At 41.6% G+C, this 17,763-nt stretch overlaps 1 protein-coding gene across 1 annotated transcript; it reads right to left on the bottom strand.

Moving 5' to 3' along the window:
- Positions 1-335: 335 nt before the first annotated feature.
- LOC311289710 (tripartite motif-containing protein 16-like) lies at positions 336-17,461 on the bottom strand. The gene is made up of 6 exons (XM_084407940.1): positions 16,819-17,461; positions 5,467-5,562; positions 5,147-5,380; positions 4,585-4,744; positions 3,218-3,265; positions 336-2,143 (listed from the first exon to the last, which is right to left on the bottom strand). Exons 1-6 carry the CDS (start codon positions 17,443-17,445, stop codon positions 1,614-1,616), a joined length of 1,695 nt encoding a protein of 564 aa, XP_084264066.1. The 5' UTR covers positions 17,446-17,461; the 3' UTR covers positions 336-1,613.
- Positions 17,462-17,763: the final 302 nt, after the last annotated feature.

The raw sequence follows: 17,763 nt of genomic DNA, 5'->3' as shown, positions 1-17,763 counted from the left end.
GATATTGAAAGAGAAATGTATTAATCTGTGACAATAAGTGTAAAGATTACTATGGAGTGTGGGTGTCACCCGGTATCGTCAAAACAAAATTTCACAGGATCCTCTTTTTTTGTCATATTAACCTCTAATTTGGAAAACGACTTGGTTAGACTTTTGGTCTTCTTGCAAGGAAAGCACAGATACACACCGTAAATCATCATGACTCACAAACACACACTGATCTTACTGTCTATATGAGGATTCATTAAACACATTTATTCTGACGTGTTATTTCACTGACAGAAGTTCAGCTGTAGTATTGATGTAATTGTTATACAATACAGAGACACGAAGAGTGAAGATCCAAGCGCAGCTTTATTTGACAGTAGTCCAGAATCAGTCAATACAGCAGACAAAGGGTCAAAACACATATAAACCATCCGAAAACAAACACAAAGCAGGTACCGCAGGAAAACAGGGAAATCCAGGAAACTGAGGGTCCAGAAATGCAGTGGTAACATATATATAAAAAAAAAACTAGCAATGAATGACAGAGTGAAGTCAATTTGTGATGATGAAACAGGGCAGAGGATTATGGGTAGTGTAGTCCATGACAGAGTAACAATAGTCTATGATGGAGAGCCCACTGGTGGACAAACAGCACTTCAGCTGATGACTGGGACAGTAATGAAGAGAACATAAGAGACTATAACAGAAGTCAGAAACATAATCGCTGGTACGTGAGTAAAAGAGTGAGAGGTGTATGTATTTCATTCAGATAAAGTTCCTCGTTCCTGCATACAGATCTACATCTTGAGGTAATCATTCCTCATAGTAACACAGCTTGTTTTATTAAGTTAGGAGTTATAAATACTATTAAAGTGTGAGAATTAAACTGCACAAGTCAATGAAAGTGTGCAGCTCTGATAAACCATTAGCGTGACCACTCGTAGCTCAACTCGTCAAGTTACTGACTGACAGCTTGTTCCGCTGTACATAATTAATGCTATAAATCTCAGAGATAATCAACCAAATATATAGAGTAATTATTAAACATTCAACACACATCAAAATGATGCATGTGGAAACTGTTCATGAAAAAATTTTTTACTCTTCCAAAAATGGTAAAAAAATAAACATGCGAGAGTGTGTTATAACAGCTCCCGGCACACAGATATAACAGCGCTATTACAGTAGTTTCTGCGCTACGCATCGCGGAGAGAAGTTGAGCATCTCGTCAGCGAGCCGACGTGAAAACTGAAAAGCAAATGAAACTGAAAGTTCAGCGTCACATGCTGAAGCTCAACACACAGTCGTCTTCATTAAAAGTAGTGACACTAAATTATCTTTCCAGTGCTGATGCCGCATCTATGATCTTGAAATTGTCTGATGATAAATAAAATCAAGCTCATATCTTGCTTTCTTTAATGTGAACTCAGTGATGTGAAGTTCAGTGTAAATTGAAGTTCTAACGGATAGCGATCCAATCAGAGTGATTAACTCAGAAACTTACAAATGGCCACTTCATGACAACAAAGTTACCAACCCCTTCTCTATAACATCTCACTGTTACTGATTTATCATGCAGCTCAAAGCATTATGGGTAGAATCTCTCTACAGTCTGTTCTGATTCATCAACACAGTTTCACTGATGATCCAGTATAAACACTAAACCCAGGATAGAGCGGTTGAGTGAATGTGGTCTGGACTGTGTGGATGAGGCTCATTGTGTCAGAGACGCTGTAGAAGGACAGAGTTCCTGCACTGTGATCCACATACACTCCTATTCTCCTGCTGATGGACATTACAGGGAGTTTAGTCTCTATGTTATTGTGATAGAATGAGTAACTGGAGGAAGAGCAGTCCAAACTCCAGGACTGATCATTAGATCCAAACACACACTCACCACCCGATCCCTTCCTGCTGATGCTCTTATATGACACTGATATACACACACCACCAAACAAACTATCACTCCACTCAATCTCCCAGTAACAGCGTCCACACACACTCTCTCTACACAACACCTGACACACATCATCAAATCTATCTGGATGATCAGGATACGGCTGCTCTGGGTAAGTGTCAGTAATCACTCTGTTCCCCTCAGACAGACGGAGGACTTTATTCACTGTGTTCAGATCCAGAGTGAACTGATGAGAATCTGATGGAGAGAAAACACATCAGAATCAGGAATTATGAATCTGTCTGATCTTTTATTATAGCTGAACTCTTCATGTTCAATATATCAGCAGTGTCTCAGTACTCAAGTCACCTTTATTTATTTAGCGCTTTGATCAATACAGATTGTTTCAAAGCAGTTTTACAGTGATAACAGGGAAATAATGCAACAAAGTTTGTTTCGTCTGTACAGCAGATCTAGAGGAAAATAGTGTCATTGTCCAGCTTAAGTAAGTTCAGTGTTGATTTATTTCTGATGTAAAAAAGTTATTCATTTAGTTAATTTATCTATACAGCCGCTCTGGAGAAAGCAGTGATGTCATCGTCCAGCTCAGTTCAGTTCTCATATAATGGTGTCAATGCAGGAAGAGCAATAATATGGTTTACTAGTTTACCAGATATCCTGTGCAAATCATCATTTACATCAGTGTATCATTTACTGTATATTAATGGTTATTATTCTGTGTTTATTATAATTATGCCTAATATATACACCATTCAAATATTTGGGGTCAGTATGATTGTTTTGTAATAATTTGATCTACAATGTTTTTAAGTATTCTAGGCCTATTGTTGGTGATTTTCAGTGCTGTAGCCTTTGGCAATCTTGAGCTTTCTTTAAATTTCTATCTGTTTCCTCAAAGGTTAAAGAGATTTGTTACAAAATCCTGTTTAGGATAAATCCATAGAGGAATTTTTACAGAAGAGATTTCAGTTTGTTCTTACTTTCCTGAAGCTTTTTTACTACTGTGATTTTACCTCTAAATCTTGGATGAATGTTTTTAATTGGCTTTCAGTGAAAAATAATTATAGTTATTCATTAGTTTTAGAGGACATCCTGTTTTTGAAGAATATATTGAATCCCCTGATTTACATCTTTGTTAAAGTCACGAGTCAATTGATTTTGCTTCCAGCGCCCCTCGATGCTCTCTCCGTTGAGAAACACTAATTTACATGATCAACTCTAAAACTCTTCTGTCATGTTTTCTTTCACCTTCTACAGGAAGAACATGAAGACACTCAGTGAGTTTTCCTGCTGGTTTTCTTAGTGACTTACATTGTAGGAAGTCGTTCCTGGTTCTGGGAACAATGTTGGTGAAAGTGACTGTGGAAATCAACAGACATGAAGAGTGTGATTATCATGTCGAGAGAAAATGATCCCTGCATCCGTTCCTAAGACATTTCTAATATGATCTTCTACATCAGCGGTCCCCAACCTTTTTTGCGCCATGGACCGGTTTAATATCAGACAATATTTTCACGGACCGGCCTTTAAGGTGCGGCGGATAAATACAACAAAATATAAAAAAAATATAAAAAATAATTAAATATAATAATAAACGTGAATCCAATGTGTAGGCTTACTTGCAATTTTATTAGCAGGGTACTCGTAATATCACGCCTAAAGACAACTGAGAAAGCCTGAACACAAACAAAAAGCCCCCCAAAAGAAAAAAATCTCCATGTTTACGGTGCTGATGCGATGTAAGGGTGGCGCTGCCAATAAAGCACCTAAAAGCTGTCACAAAGAACCGATTTTAAGAACCAAAATTAATGATTATGAATATGTAAAATATAGCAGGAGACATTTTAATTGTTTAATAATAAACAAGTGTTTTCTGTGCAAAGATGAAGTTGACAATGCTGACTCGATCTTCGCAGTATGCCTAGTGAACGCGCCAGAGAGAAATGCACATTTCATACGAATTACATAAGCAGAGAACAGTCAGTTTTCTTTTGTTTTGAATTGTTCTGTTTAAAATTAGACATTTCAAGCTTTCTATGTCTCAGGTCTGTGAGGCAAGTAGGCTACCTTATACGCTGAATTTCGGTTAATTTATGAGATCAGCTCCAGTTCACGCGCCCGCGCCTCCGTGTCCTGATTAAATATTTTCTATTATATTTACTTCTTATTAAATCCAGGCAATTGGGTGATGAAACATTGATTAAAATTAAGATACAATTAATACAAAACGAAATACAATTTAAAGACAGGCTTTTTGCTTTCTGTCTGAGGTCTCTGTGAAAGTTTTAAAGCAGTCTTTTTGTGCCGCTTTCAGAGCGCTCACGTCCGTAAGGGTGAACAGTCCCATCCGAACAATTATTATTATTATTATTATTTTTTATTTTTTTTGTGAAATAGGCTACATTTCTAAATTAATGCAACTTATAGTCCAGTGCGACTTAGGCTATATTATGTTTTTTCTTCTTCATGACGCATTTTTTTACTGATGCGACATATACTCCGGAGCGACTTATAGTCCGGAAAATACGTTAAGTTATATATTCTTTCTGTGAGGCCCGGTACCAAATGTCCCACGGACCGGTACCGGTCCGCGGCCCGGGGGTTGGGGACCTCTGTTCTACATGATATGAGATGATGGAGGATCATTTCTGAGAGCTGATGAATCTCCAGGACTTTACCTCTGTCAGAGATCTTCTTCAGCTCCTCTTTGCAGAAATCCTCCAGTTTGTCTCTCAGCTGACGGACAGATTCTCTCACAACATCAAAAGAGGAGAGAGACCTGAAGGGATTGTCATTTACGTCTGTAGATTCAGGAGGAGCTGAGAGAGACTGGAAACTCTACAGAAAACAGAAATCAAAGCTCATCACCTCCACACTTCATCAATAACCTGCACTACTGTCAGATTTAGTAGTGAAACTGGTGCCATCAGGTTTATGGATTTCACATTGTTATACAAAAAGTGTTTAAATATTTGTGAAGTTTTGAGTGGTTGCTGTCTGGAAGCTCAATATATCTTTCAGAAAATAAGTTTCCTAAGAGATTTCCAGAGCTGAACTGCATTTATAAGTGCATCCCTTTCAAAAGAAGAAGATCAGATGAGAGTCTGACTGATGATGATATAATAACCGAACACACAGATCAACACTTCAGTCAACGGCTCATTCTGCTCTCATGAAATGTTTCTCTGTGAGTCTCTTGCTCAAGTCCACTATGACCCTGTTCTTCTAGATCTCTGTTACCTGCAGGAAATGGATGTGATCCTGTGTGTGTGAAAGCTGCTCCAGCTCAGCGTCTCTCCTCCTCAGATCATTGATCTCCTGCTCCAGTCGCTCCAGTCGTCCTTCAGCTCGACTCACTGCAGTCTTTTCCTGATCTCTGATCCGCTGTGTCGCCTCAGAGCGGCTTCTCTCAATGGAGCGGATGAGCTCAGTGAAGATCCTCTCACTGTCCTCCACTGCTGTCTGTGCAGAGCGCTGTTAGGACACACATCACAATCACACAGTGGCTTCAGTGAGTCCTGACTGAGACGTCTCAAACTTCTCTTCTTCTCCAGACTCACCTTATGAGACGCCACAGCCTCTCTCAGCTGCTGAAGATCTTTCTCTCTCTGCTGGATCCTCTGCTGGAACGACCTCTGCGTCTCCTTCAGCTGGTGCTAAAGGACAAACCAATGACAGGAGAAACATCACATTAATCATCAACTAAACAGATATGAATCCAGTATCAGAGAAGTGGTGAGATTGAGGGGTTAAAGATCAAGATTATAGGTTCATTCATAAGTGCCAGTATAATTTCTTCAATGCCTAGTTTTATAGGGATAGTTCACCTAGAAATATAAATTATTTCATTGTTTACTCATCCTCATGTCTTTCCAAACTTTCTGAAGAATGTCTCTGTTTCTGAAGCCCAAATCAAATATGGTGATGCGTCAATAATAACCTCAAATCTCACTGGCTCATGCATGTGCCACCATATCTGATTTTTCTTATCACTTCAGAAGACTCAGACTCCAAATTTTTATGCCCTTCACTCACTAACTTCCCTCTGTCTTGTTCACTCAGATGTGCGTCATTGCTTACGTTGCACGAGTGCCCACTACTGGTTTAAATAGAACGCACTGAACGGAACGGAGTTGAGAATGAAAAGAGGACTAAACAAGTATTTATTTCCAGTTGAATTTTCTGATTTCCCATGGGCCCCCCCTCACTGGTTCTTGGTCCCCCCTGTGCCATGGCCCCCCATTTATAAAATCCTGGAATTGCCCCTGATTGAGCTGGTTTATTATTAAACCCCTATTTTGAATTTGTTTTATGCACCGTTCTATATGCATATGAGCTGTTGCAGAAAATATATTAAATATCTAAAATCCTGTAGGTAAAAAGCTGTTGGGGAAAAAATTTTCATGATCTGCTGAGACGTCACAATCAAGTTGAATTGTGGGATATAGAGCTGCTTGAAGTACATCAGAGTAGACTCACTCCCTCTGTCAAAATCGAGGGGTCGAGGGTCTGTCCATATAAACTTCCCTCGTCCACTTCACGAAGTGTAACGCCTTTCAAAATGGCGACAGGGATTCCCAGAGAAGGAAGTTTGCGAGTGCGTATCTAAAAGTGGAGTGTAACGCAGCCTAGTTTACCCCCCTTGAGTTGTTATGGATTTCTTTCACGAGTTCACACTTACATACATTTAGAGGGGGTAAAGATTAATGCCTATTTGGCGTGCTGTCCGGCCCGAACCCAGAGTACTCCCCCCATATGTAAGTGGTTAGGTCTAGAAGCGTGGAGAAGGGGTGGTGTAGGGATACTGCTAAACTGTCAATGGATTGAGGTGAGACTGCTGAATGTATATATACACCTCTTAACATTGATTGCTGAATGCTCTTCACTTGTGTTAATTATCTGAATGGGCTCCTCCCGAACTTTGCTAATAAAACATCATTGCTACCTTAATGTCCTTTTTGAAGATTGAGCTTTTGGACCCTACTGACTTTCAATATATGGACAGATGAGACATTCCTTCATCAGAAAAAAGAAAAAAGTCATACCAGTTTGAAAAAACTTGAATGAGAATTGAACTTGAAACCGATAAATGTTCATTTTGTTGGGTGAACTACTGGTTTAAATGTGTCCTATTATGCTTTTTTCCATGTTCATCTTTCTTTAGTGTGTAATGTTGCTGTTTAAGCATGAAAACATCCCTCCAGAGGGAGTTATTCTCTATATCAGAGTCACTGTTTCTGAACTCCCTGAAACATTATAGTCTTGAATTTTCTTCAGGGAACAAACTGTCACAATATTTCTCAATTAATATTAAATAGAATGAATTAATATTAAAATTAAGGAGCGAGGCCTGGTTGAGTCGTGTTAGTACTGTGTTGTAGGCATGTTCAAGAGACTGTTTTTACCATCCCAAATCTAAACCCCTTTTTCGGCTTTCCTAATGCAGACTAACTTGGTGGTTAAAATGTACTTTTAACACTCAATCTTTTATTGTGTTCTCACCATTTTATAACAACTGCTTTCTTAACCATGCAGTTCAATGCTGGTCAGATGTTTTAAAATAAGTTACAAACGGAGGCTCAGGAGGAGCATAATCATTCAGTCCTGTCAATCATCATTACGAGTGAATATAAGCAGCAGTCATTCAGTCCCAGCAACAATTCTTCCAGCATTCCTCCACCTCTCCATCGCCATTTATGGTAAAGTGCGTTACATTTCTGACACACACTCTAAGCAGTAAACCAATCACAACAGACTGGGATCGGCTGACCAATCAAAACAGACAGCGGGTTTTAAAGAAACTGAAACTAAATTAGGCCATGTCCACACTAACACGTTTTCGTTTGAAAACGTATATTTTTCTCTCCGGTTTGGCCTTCCGTCCACACTGAGACGGCGTTTTTATTAATGAAAACAAAGCTTTTTGAAAACGCACTTCAAAGTGGATACATTTGAAAACGCCGTTTTCACGTTGTAGTGTGGACTGTGAAACCGGTGGAATTTAAAAACGATGACGTAAATTTAGTCATGTGACGCATATTGTACCAATAGATATTCATGTTTATACCAGTTATGTGCTAATTCACTTTCACACTGTTGCTAAAAATATTCTACATTGCACACATATTCTACATTCATATCACAGTCCTGCAAAGATGACAGAATTTACTCACATTTGCTGTCCTGCGGCAATACATGAGAGCAGTTGCGTTTTAGACCAAACATATGGTGACTGCGTGCGACCTGGACCGCATCAGTGAATGGTGAGATATTTTACTAAATAAAATTATCCTGTCTAGGGTGACCAACCGTCCTGTTTTCCCAGGACATGTCCTGTTTTCACGTCCTGTCCTGGCCGTCCTGTCTGTTTTTTGTAAAGTGGTGAAAATGTCCTGGTTTTCATTATTTTTCATTGGGCCATTAAGCGTGTACTTTAAATACATGCTTGCCTTTGCACACAAAACATATGAAACCGACTTCGGCTTCGCCCCGTCTTATAATCAGCGCGTTCCTCAAATTCAATCTGCAGCGGCAAGCAGAGCGCACGTCAGAATACAGATTAAAAGTCCCTAACATTTTGCCTTAATGGCAACACACTCCCCGCCTGACATCTGTGAGGTCACTACACAAACAAGTTATGTATTAACTAAACAGATGAACATCACTCTCTACTCAGAAGCAAAACAAGTTCTGTCACTGGTGTAAGGTACTTTTTTGAATGTCTTGATCTGTGGTCTTCAATTCCACCTTACGGACTTTCCCGTCTTTTCCAGGAATAGCCTTTGTGACTATCGCCATAGGCCAGCTGTTGCGGACAACTTGGTTGTCCTTGAGGAGGACGACATCTCCTTCTTGCAGATTTTGGTGAGATTTGGTCCATTTCTTCCGGCCTTGTAAGGTTGACAAGTACACTTGTCTCCAACGGCGCCAGAACATGTTGGACAAGGCTTGTACTTGTCTCCACTGCTTGGTTAGGAGGTCTCTGTCCGTAAAGTCTCCTGGAGGAGGTGGGGTGCCGACTTTCTGAGTTAACAGCATAGATGGTGTGAGAATGAATGGATCCTCTGGATCATTTGAAACTGGAACCAGAGGCCTTGCATTCATAATTGCTGCCACCTCTGCCATTAGAGTGCACAAGACTTCATGAGTCAGGCGAGTGCCATGTTCAAGAAGCATTGACTCCAGGATCCTTCGAGCCACTCCAATGAGGCGTTCCCATGAACCACCCATGTGCGAAGCATGAGGTGGGTTAAACACCCAGGAGCATCCTTGTTGGTGTAGGTATCTCTGCACAGTGATGTCTGGTTGTTCTGCGCTCATCCCGAGTTCTCTGCAGGCCCCAATGAAATTCGTGCCACAATCTGACCTCAGTTGTTTGGCTGGTCCTCTTATGGCAAAGAAACGCCTTAAGGCATTGACACAGCTTGAAGTGTCCATTGAGGCAATCACCTCAATGTGAACCGCCCTGGAGCTCATACAACAGAATAATATGGCCCACCGTTTGCTCTCAGGCTGAACTCCTCTTGTACGTCTGGTAGTGATGTGCCATGGTCCGAAGACATCTAGCCCTACATACGTGAAGGGAGGGCAGGCCTTGAGACGCTCAGGTGGCAAATCCGCCATTAGTTGCTCCTGCATCCGACCTCTGAGTCTACGACAGGTCACGCATTTGTGAAGAATTGAGTTAATGAGCCTTTTACCTCCCAAGATCCAGAGTCCTGCAGCTCTCACAGCGCCCTCTGTTAAATGGCGGCCTTGATGTTTTACTTGGGTATGATGGTGTCTGATGAACAGTAAGGAAACATGGTTGTCTTTTGGGAGAATCACAGGGTTCTTTTGCTCAATCTCTACGTCTGCGTTTTTCAGACGGCCACCAATGCATATGAGGTCATTCTGCAAGATAGGGTTGAGACGACGTAGACAGCTGTTTAGAGGAATTGGCTGGTCTCTTTCTAGAGCTTCAAATTCCTTTCCAAATGCTTTCCTCTGAACGGCTCTAATGATGACTTCTCTGGCTTGGGAAAGCTCATCCGGAGAGCGAGGCAGCTCACATGTATGCCATCTCCTACACTTGTCCATGATGTTAGAGGACTTGAAAGATCTTGCAATGTGAATTAAGAGTGCCACAGCTCGCTGGAGTGTGTCAAAGGTGGAGAACCTCTCAAAACGCTCTATGCTGAGACCTTTCTCGTGTAGCTGGGTGGCATAACTCTTCACATCTGGACGAATCTCTGCATCCAATTCTGGTGAGACTAAGCTGAATGACTGAATAGGCTCTGGTTGAATGGAAGGCTTACGCAAAAAGGTAGGTCCGCTGAACCACATTGTTTGTGTGAGACGTGATGCTGGAACAGACCTTGACACAATATCAGCCGGATTGTCCTCTGTGCGTACGTAGTGCCACTGTTCAGGATTTGTGGTCTGGCGAATACACTAGACTCGATTGTGGACATATACATAAAACCGTCTGGATTGGTTATGAATGTATCCAAGGACCACTCTGCTATCCGTGTAGAATTTAATGGAATCTAACTTCAAGTCCAGTTCTTCCTGAATCAGTTCGGCCATTTCCACAGCCAAAACCGCAGCACACAGCTCAAGTCTCGGTATGGTTGGCTCTGATTGAGGAGCAAGTTTAGACTTCCCCATGACAAATCCAATGTCAACAATGCCTTCTTGGATGGTCTTCAAATAGGCTACAGCCCCAATGGCCATTGTAGAAGCATCACAAAACACACAGAGTTCCATCTGTTCGGCCTTGGTTAGAGAGATGCCTGTGTACATCCTTGATATATGGAAGTGCTTCAACTCTTGAAGTGAGTTTCGCCAAGCCTCCCACTTGCCTAGTTTATCGTCAGGTAATGGAGTGTCCCACTCTGAAGCCTCAGAATTCAGCTCTCTGAGAAAGGCTCTTCCTTGGATTACGACCGGAGCCAAAAAACCCAAGGGATCAAAAACACTGTTCCCCATTGAGAGAACTCCTCGGCGGGTAAACGGTTTTATGTCAGTTGGCACAGAGAAGGTGAATGTGTCCCTAGCTACTTCCCACAGGAGGCCTAAGCTGCGTTGGATGGGTGACTCCTTCCCACAGATGTCTACCTCTTTTCCAGCTGTCACACAGTCCTCACTCGGAAAGGCTGCCAAGACAGCCGGACTATTCGATGCAAACTTGTGGAGCCTGAGGTTGGACTCAGCCAATGAAGCCTGAGTCCTATGCAGCAAGTCAATGGCTTCAGCATCAGTAGGGACAGAACAAAGACCGTCATCAACATAAAAGTGGCGCACGACAAAGTTGACGGTGTCTTGTCCATATCTTTGCGCACCCTTTCTGACAGCTCTTCTAAGTCCATAAATTGCCACTGCTGGAGACGGGCTGTTCCCAAACACATGGACCTTCATCCTGTAGTCTACGACTTCACTTGCCACATCATTGTTCTTGAACCATAAGAATCTCAAATAGTTCCTATGTTTTTCTTCTACGAGGAAGCAGTAAAACATCTGCTGTATGTCTGCCATAACAGCGACCTTTTCCTTTCGGAACCGCATGAGTACTCCCAGAAGGGAGTTGTTAAGATCAGGGCCAGTCAATAGCACATTATTTATGGAGATTCCGGAGTGTTGGGCGCTCGAATCAAACACCACCCTGATTTGACCTGGTTTTTGTGGGTGAAACACTGCAAAGCTTGGTAAGTACCAACACTCTTCATCTTCCCTTAGTTCTGGTGCCACCTCAGCATGATCATTTTCCAGCAGTTTGCCCATGAATGCCACATATTGCTGTTCCATCTCCGGCTTTCTCCTCAAGTTGCGTCGAAGTGATTCAAAACGTTTAAGTGCTTGGCTGCGGTTGTTAGGCAAACGTTCTCTAGGCTGTCTGAACGGTAGTGGAGCGACCCAACTGTGTGAATCATTTCTGTAGACTTCTTCATCCATTATGTTCAAGAAAGTCTCATCCTCAATTGATGGTGCCAGCTTGTTGTCCTGTTCGGTGTGATCGAATACATTTTTACCCAGCCTGTCTTCTTTAGCCCTGCTGGGCCCTAAGACACTCTTCCTGGGCTCTTTGCCATGAAGCTTATCCCTGACATGCATAACACTTGTGCACGGTTGGAGGAGCGAGGGCCGTTGACAATCAAGCACTGTTGTCCTGTAAATGCTGACATTTGGCTTGTGCGCATTCCCTAGGCAGACCTCTCCAACCACCACCCAACCTAGGTCAAGACGTTGAGCAAAGGGGGCGTTGGGAGGACCATTTACTTGTTCCCTTACCTTGTGCACTCTAATTATATCTCTACCAAGCAGCAGGAGGATCTCCGCAGTAGGGTCCAACTCAGGAATGTTTTCTGCTACCTTGACGAGGTGAGGTTGATGAAGAGCGGCGTTCGGCGTGGGAATTTCAGCCCGGTTGTCAGGTAAGTCGTTACATTCAATAAGCGGGGGAAGAGGGATTGTCACTTTCCCATCAAGTGCTTTGACCATAAAATCTTCAGCCCTTCTGCCAAATGTTTCCTCTGTGCCGGAGCACGTTCTCAGTAAGTAAGGATATGGCTTACTCTGAATGTTGAAAAGGTCAAAGAAACTGGACCTCGCCAATGACCGGTTGCTTTGGTCATCTAAAACGATATATGCCTTGATGGCTTTATCTGGACAGCCCTTGTGATACACCTTTGCTAGGCATATCTTGGAACATGACCTCCCAACTTGTCCTGCACCACATACTTCAGTGCAGCTTGAGCTGACGACTTCCCTGCTGTCGTTACCCTCTTCTCCCTCCCCGCCATTCTGTGGCGAGGTAACAGGAGCAGTGATCTTTGGTGGAGGGCCCGGATGCATGGCTGAGACATGCTTGGTGCTGTCACACTCAGAACATTTCACTACTGCAGTGCAGTCCTTCGCCACATGACTATTTGAGCCACAGCATTTAAAGCAGAATCCTCTCTCCTTCAGAAAGGCTTTCCTGTCCTGAAGATCTTTGGCTCTAAAGGCTTTGCACTTCTTCAGTGGATGTGGTTTTGCATGTATTGGGCAGCTCTTATTTGGATCACTGGAAGTGCTCGACTCTGCTGGGGAGACATTGGTCTTATGAACTGCAATGGGGTTCTTGGTGCTTTTAAATTGGGGACGTTCAGCCTTTACAGCAGATCCGCTAGCATTTAAAATGGCAAAACTGGGATCATTCCTTTTCTTTGCCTCATAGCACATGAATCTGGTAAAGAATTCAAATGGTGGAAACCGTCCTCCATTTTCTTCTTTATACTTTGAACCCGCAGAAATCCATTTTTCCTGAAGGCCATAAGGCAGTTTGGCTACTATAGGTTCAATGCCTCGTGCAGTATCCAGGTAGGACAAACCTGGTAAGTAGCCGTCTTCCTTAGCACACTGCACTTCCATCAGCAGATCTGCTAACTCCCTTAGCTTCAGATTTTCTTTCACCAAAACCTTGGGGAACTTGTCAAGTCGAGTGAAGAGGGCCTTTTCAACTACCTCTGGCGCTGCGTAACATTCCTGAAGACGTTCCCAGGCTTTTCTGAGTGCTATGTCTGGACTTGCTACGTGCACTGAACGCAGGCGTTTCACTTGGTTGCTGGATTCTTTGCCAAGCCATCGAGTCATTAAGTCTAGCTCCTCAGTAGCAGTGAGACCCAGCCCTTGTGTAGCATTTTTATATGAAGACTGCCAAGCACGATAATTTTCTGGTTTATCATCAAACTCATACAAGCTTGCACTCACCAGGTCACGTCGCGCTAAATATTGCGCAAGATGTTCAGTTGCAGACACGCTCTGATCAGTTTTTAGCTGGGGGTAATAGCACGGAGCAGAAATATTCAAGTCAGTATGAAACTTCTTTGAATCGACTTGAACATCCTCTCTGTCATATAAAGTCTGACCATATGACAGTTTGGCTGCCGGTGGAACATAAGCATCGTCTAGACCATCCTCTGATAAATTCCCATTTCCTATGTTACTAGCCTGTCGTGGCTCATGTGAAGAAACAGGAACCTGCTGGTATGAAGAAAAGGGATTGTTCGGACTGAAAATGAGAGTGCCATCTGTAGCAGGCTGAAAAGCCTGAGGGCAAGCGTTCGTATCTTCTCGCTTTGGGGAGCTAGTTGGGCCAAAATGAGTTTGGACGTATTCGCTCGTCCGCTCCATTTTATCTTCTCCTGACGAGCCTGTTTCATCCAACAGAATACACTTCGCAATTGAGTCAGCCGATTCCCAAACGGCTGCTTCAGCTTCAGCAGCCGCTGCTTCACGACACATAGCGAGTGTTTCAAGCTCAGTCTCTCTTTTTACCTTCTCCAACTGTGATTCAGCTTCTTTAGCTGCCTTTTCTATTTTAGCTTTAGCCTCTTTTTCTGCATATTCAGCACGTACTTTAGCAGCTGCTGCTTTAGCCCGTGCACGGATTACTGCACTCCTTGATGACGCAGATGAGTGAGAACTTCCACTTGCTACGGAAGACTTAGCACGTTTTCCTTCCATCTTGCCACGATGTTCAACACTAACTTTTCTATGTCTTTTCACTGTGTTGTCCTCACTGCAGTGTAGCAACTGTAGCTATACAACCAGCTAACTCTGATGCAAAATGACAACAAGTCGTAGTGAGCGATTTCTTGCTGTTTACTGTGGCTTCAACATCATCTTACATGACAGAGTGAAAACTGTAACAAAGAAATAAAGTTCGACTGTTTTAACATAAATCTTGTCTAATGAAATATACCTGTACATACATGTAAATAAAAATTATAACTATGTGTAGTGTTTTCTTTTTAAACAGTATTGTAACATCAATGTAACTTACGACATTGCCTCTAGTGCTAACAACAAATGGATTACATGTGCTCACATTCTGTTACCTTCCTTCCTTCTGTACAGGAAATAACCTCTAACCCCAAACTCCAGGTCTACATCAAATCAAAATAAAAGTCTCTATCAAATTAAAAGTCCCTAACATTTTGCCTTAATGGCAACACAGTTTCGGTCCAAACATTGAATGGAAAGGATGTATTACTTTATGTATTAAAGTACAATAACATAGTTGCAAGGTTGTGAATGCATTTGTCAAGTATTTTTTTATGCATTCACCCCAACCACGCCCCCAACCCCTTAACCACGCCTCCCAGACCACGCCCCCGTCCATCAACCACGCCCCCGTCCTGTTTTCTGAAAACTAAAATATGGTCACCCTAATCTTGTCAGAAGAATTGCGCGATAACTTCATTATTTATTTTTCCATCTGAATCATATCAGTGATCTTTTGTGGGGTTTTACGCATGCGCAATAAAGGTGAATTTAGCGTTTTCAGGTGTTTTTCAAAAGTTTCTCATCCACACTGAAACGCTAAATTCACCTTTACTGCGCATGCGTAAAACCCCACAAAAGATCACTGATATGATTCAGATGGAAAAATAAAACTAAAACACTAGTGTGGACGGAGAGCGTTTATAAAGGAAAATGCCGCTTTCAAATGTATCCGGATTAATGTAGTGCCTTAGAGTTCAGACCGTGGGTGAAAACAGACATTAATCCTCTGATGCAGGGTTCGAAATGACTTTTTAAACTAAAATTTTATTATTAAATTATAAAAAATTCTGAAGACTTTTTTCATGGTTTGGACTAGACCCAGTATTGTAGTGGTGTCTAGAGAAGTGGCTATAATCTAACAGGTAACCCTCTAACTCTGGAGAAACAAAGTTACAGCGCCTTATATCAATCTAATCCCTGACATGACAAAGTGAATAACAGGTCATTCTGTCCTTGTGCAAGGAAGTTAACTCTAAATTCACCAGATGTACTCATTATGGCAGCACCATGCACAAATGCACCAAATACAAATGGCATTTCTCATCCCTTATGTTACATTAAAAGGAATTTGTAAAACAACTGGCCGCTGGATTGAATAATAATGATGTCTGAAAAGACTGTACCTACAGTACATTAGATGGTTTACTTTGTTTCAAAGTAGTCAATCCATAACCTAAACTAAAATCTTTAGGGACACGTTTAAAAAAAACGTAAGATATTCTAACATGACTACAGCTAGCAAGAAACGTTGACAAACGTACTCTTCATATCATTACACTGGGTATCTAGTTAATGCAACTTTTGATGTAGGAACTCGAACTCCTAATATTTTACTATAAGCAATTATGGAGATATAAACATAATCGAAGCACTTACAGGATTTTCATTCAGGATTTCACTCTTTGTGAGGTTTCGTTTTGCCGCGTTCAGCTACAGTAGCCTACCACAACAACAATCTCGGCTAATAGCTGCCCTGATTGCTGCCTCGCGCTAGGAAATAAATAAATTACTGTTATAAATATAAAACGTAATTAAAGACCTATAATTTTCACAATCATTTTTAATGTTAAAATATATTTGTCGGGGACCCCCCAAAATCCAAAAATAAATTCTTATGGGGGGAATATAAATTCCAAATTTCATGGATGAAACATGGATAATTTGACATGGTTTAGTGTAAAAATTTTGCCCATATTTTGGAAAATGTATCATTCATTTATCATGAATGATGTATCAAATGTACCATTATCATTTTAGCCACTCGATGGCTATAGAGCTCCACTATATGCTATTTGCTTATATATTATTGAAAGATATCTTTTCACAAGTTTTTACAGTTGGATTCATATCTAAATATTATGAAATCACAATTCTAACAATAAAAATGACTAAATAAAATTACATTTGTTAAAAAAAAAAACTATTATACTGTTACAAAATTACATGTTATTGTCTGGGGTCTCCAGGGACCCCAAAGAACACAAGTGTGGACAAAAACGAAGACCATCAGAGGGTTAAATGATGTAAATGTATTCTAGTAGACCCCAAACTCAAACAAAACTATGAACATAAAAGAGCATAATGGGATCTCTTTACGTTCATACCTGATTCTCTGTCCTCTGTGCTGCCACTGATACAGTGTCGTGGTTTTTATGTTCATCCATACACAGCACACATATACACTTCTGATCAGTGCGGCAGAAAACCTCGAGGAGCTTGTCGTGTTTCTGGCAGATCATCTCCTGCAGTCGTCCAGTGGCATCAGTCAGATTGTGTCTCTTTCCTTTAAACAAACTCTCATGTTGTTCAAGGTGATTCTGACAGTAAGAGTTCAGACACACCAGACAGGACTTGACGGCTTTGTGTTTTCTTCCAGTACAGACGTCACACTGCACATCTCCAGCTCCAGCGTAACAGTCAGCAGCAAGTTTAGTCTTCTTCAGTTTCTCCACCATTTCAGCCAGAATGGTGTTTTTAGCTAAAGCAGGTCTTGGCCTGAAGGTCTGTCTGCACTGAGGACAGCTGTAGACTCTCTTCTCATCCTCCTGATCCCAGCAGTCTGTAATACAGACCTTACAGTAACTGTGTCCACAGGGAATGGTCACTGGATCCTTCAGGAGATCCAGACACACTGAACACATGAACTCATCCTGAGATATTCTGGCTTCTGCCATTTTACTGCATGAGTACAGAGACTCAAACACACAACAGCTCAACTTTCCTGAACTCATGTGATTCCTGTTTCCTGGTTCTGTGTTTGAGTGCCGTGTGCAAAACAGGCGTTTCTGTCAATCATTACTGCCGTATTTGCTGCCGTTCACCTCTAAGTGGCGCTATAATCACAGACTTTGAAAAGTTAGAAAGTGAACAGTTCATTCTCAACCAGCAGATACATTCAAGTGAAACATTGTAGTAAAATGAGTTCATAATCACAGTACTGAAATGACTTTATAATTTGCATCTAATTTAAGTAACGTAAACGTTAACACTATGAGCCCTTAGTTTTTCTTTTGAATGTAATCCTAGGCATAATTTTCGGGTGGGACGGG

This window comes from Rutilus rutilus, assembly GCF_951802725.1.
Source record: "Rutilus rutilus genome assembly, chromosome: 4".
NCBI classification, from domain to species: domain Eukaryota; kingdom Metazoa; phylum Chordata; class Actinopteri; order Cypriniformes; family Leuciscidae; genus Rutilus; species Rutilus rutilus.
Note: the sequence above shows the minus strand (reverse complement) of the source record. Positions and strands in the feature narration are given on the sequence as shown.

Coding starts and splice junctions, on each gene's coding strand:
- LOC311289710 (XM_084407940.1), bottom strand. CDS start 17,445: ATGAGTTCAGGAAAGTTGAGCTGTTGTGTGTTTGAGTCTCTGTACTCA. Junction 5,381..5,466: donor AGGCTGTGGCGTCTCATAAG/GTGAGTCTGGAG, acceptor GTGTCCTAACAG/CGCTCTGCACAGACAGCAGT. Junction 2,144..3,217: donor CAGGAACGACTTCCTACAAT/GTAAGTCACTAA, acceptor TCTCTCCATCAG/ATTCTCATCAGTTCACTCTG.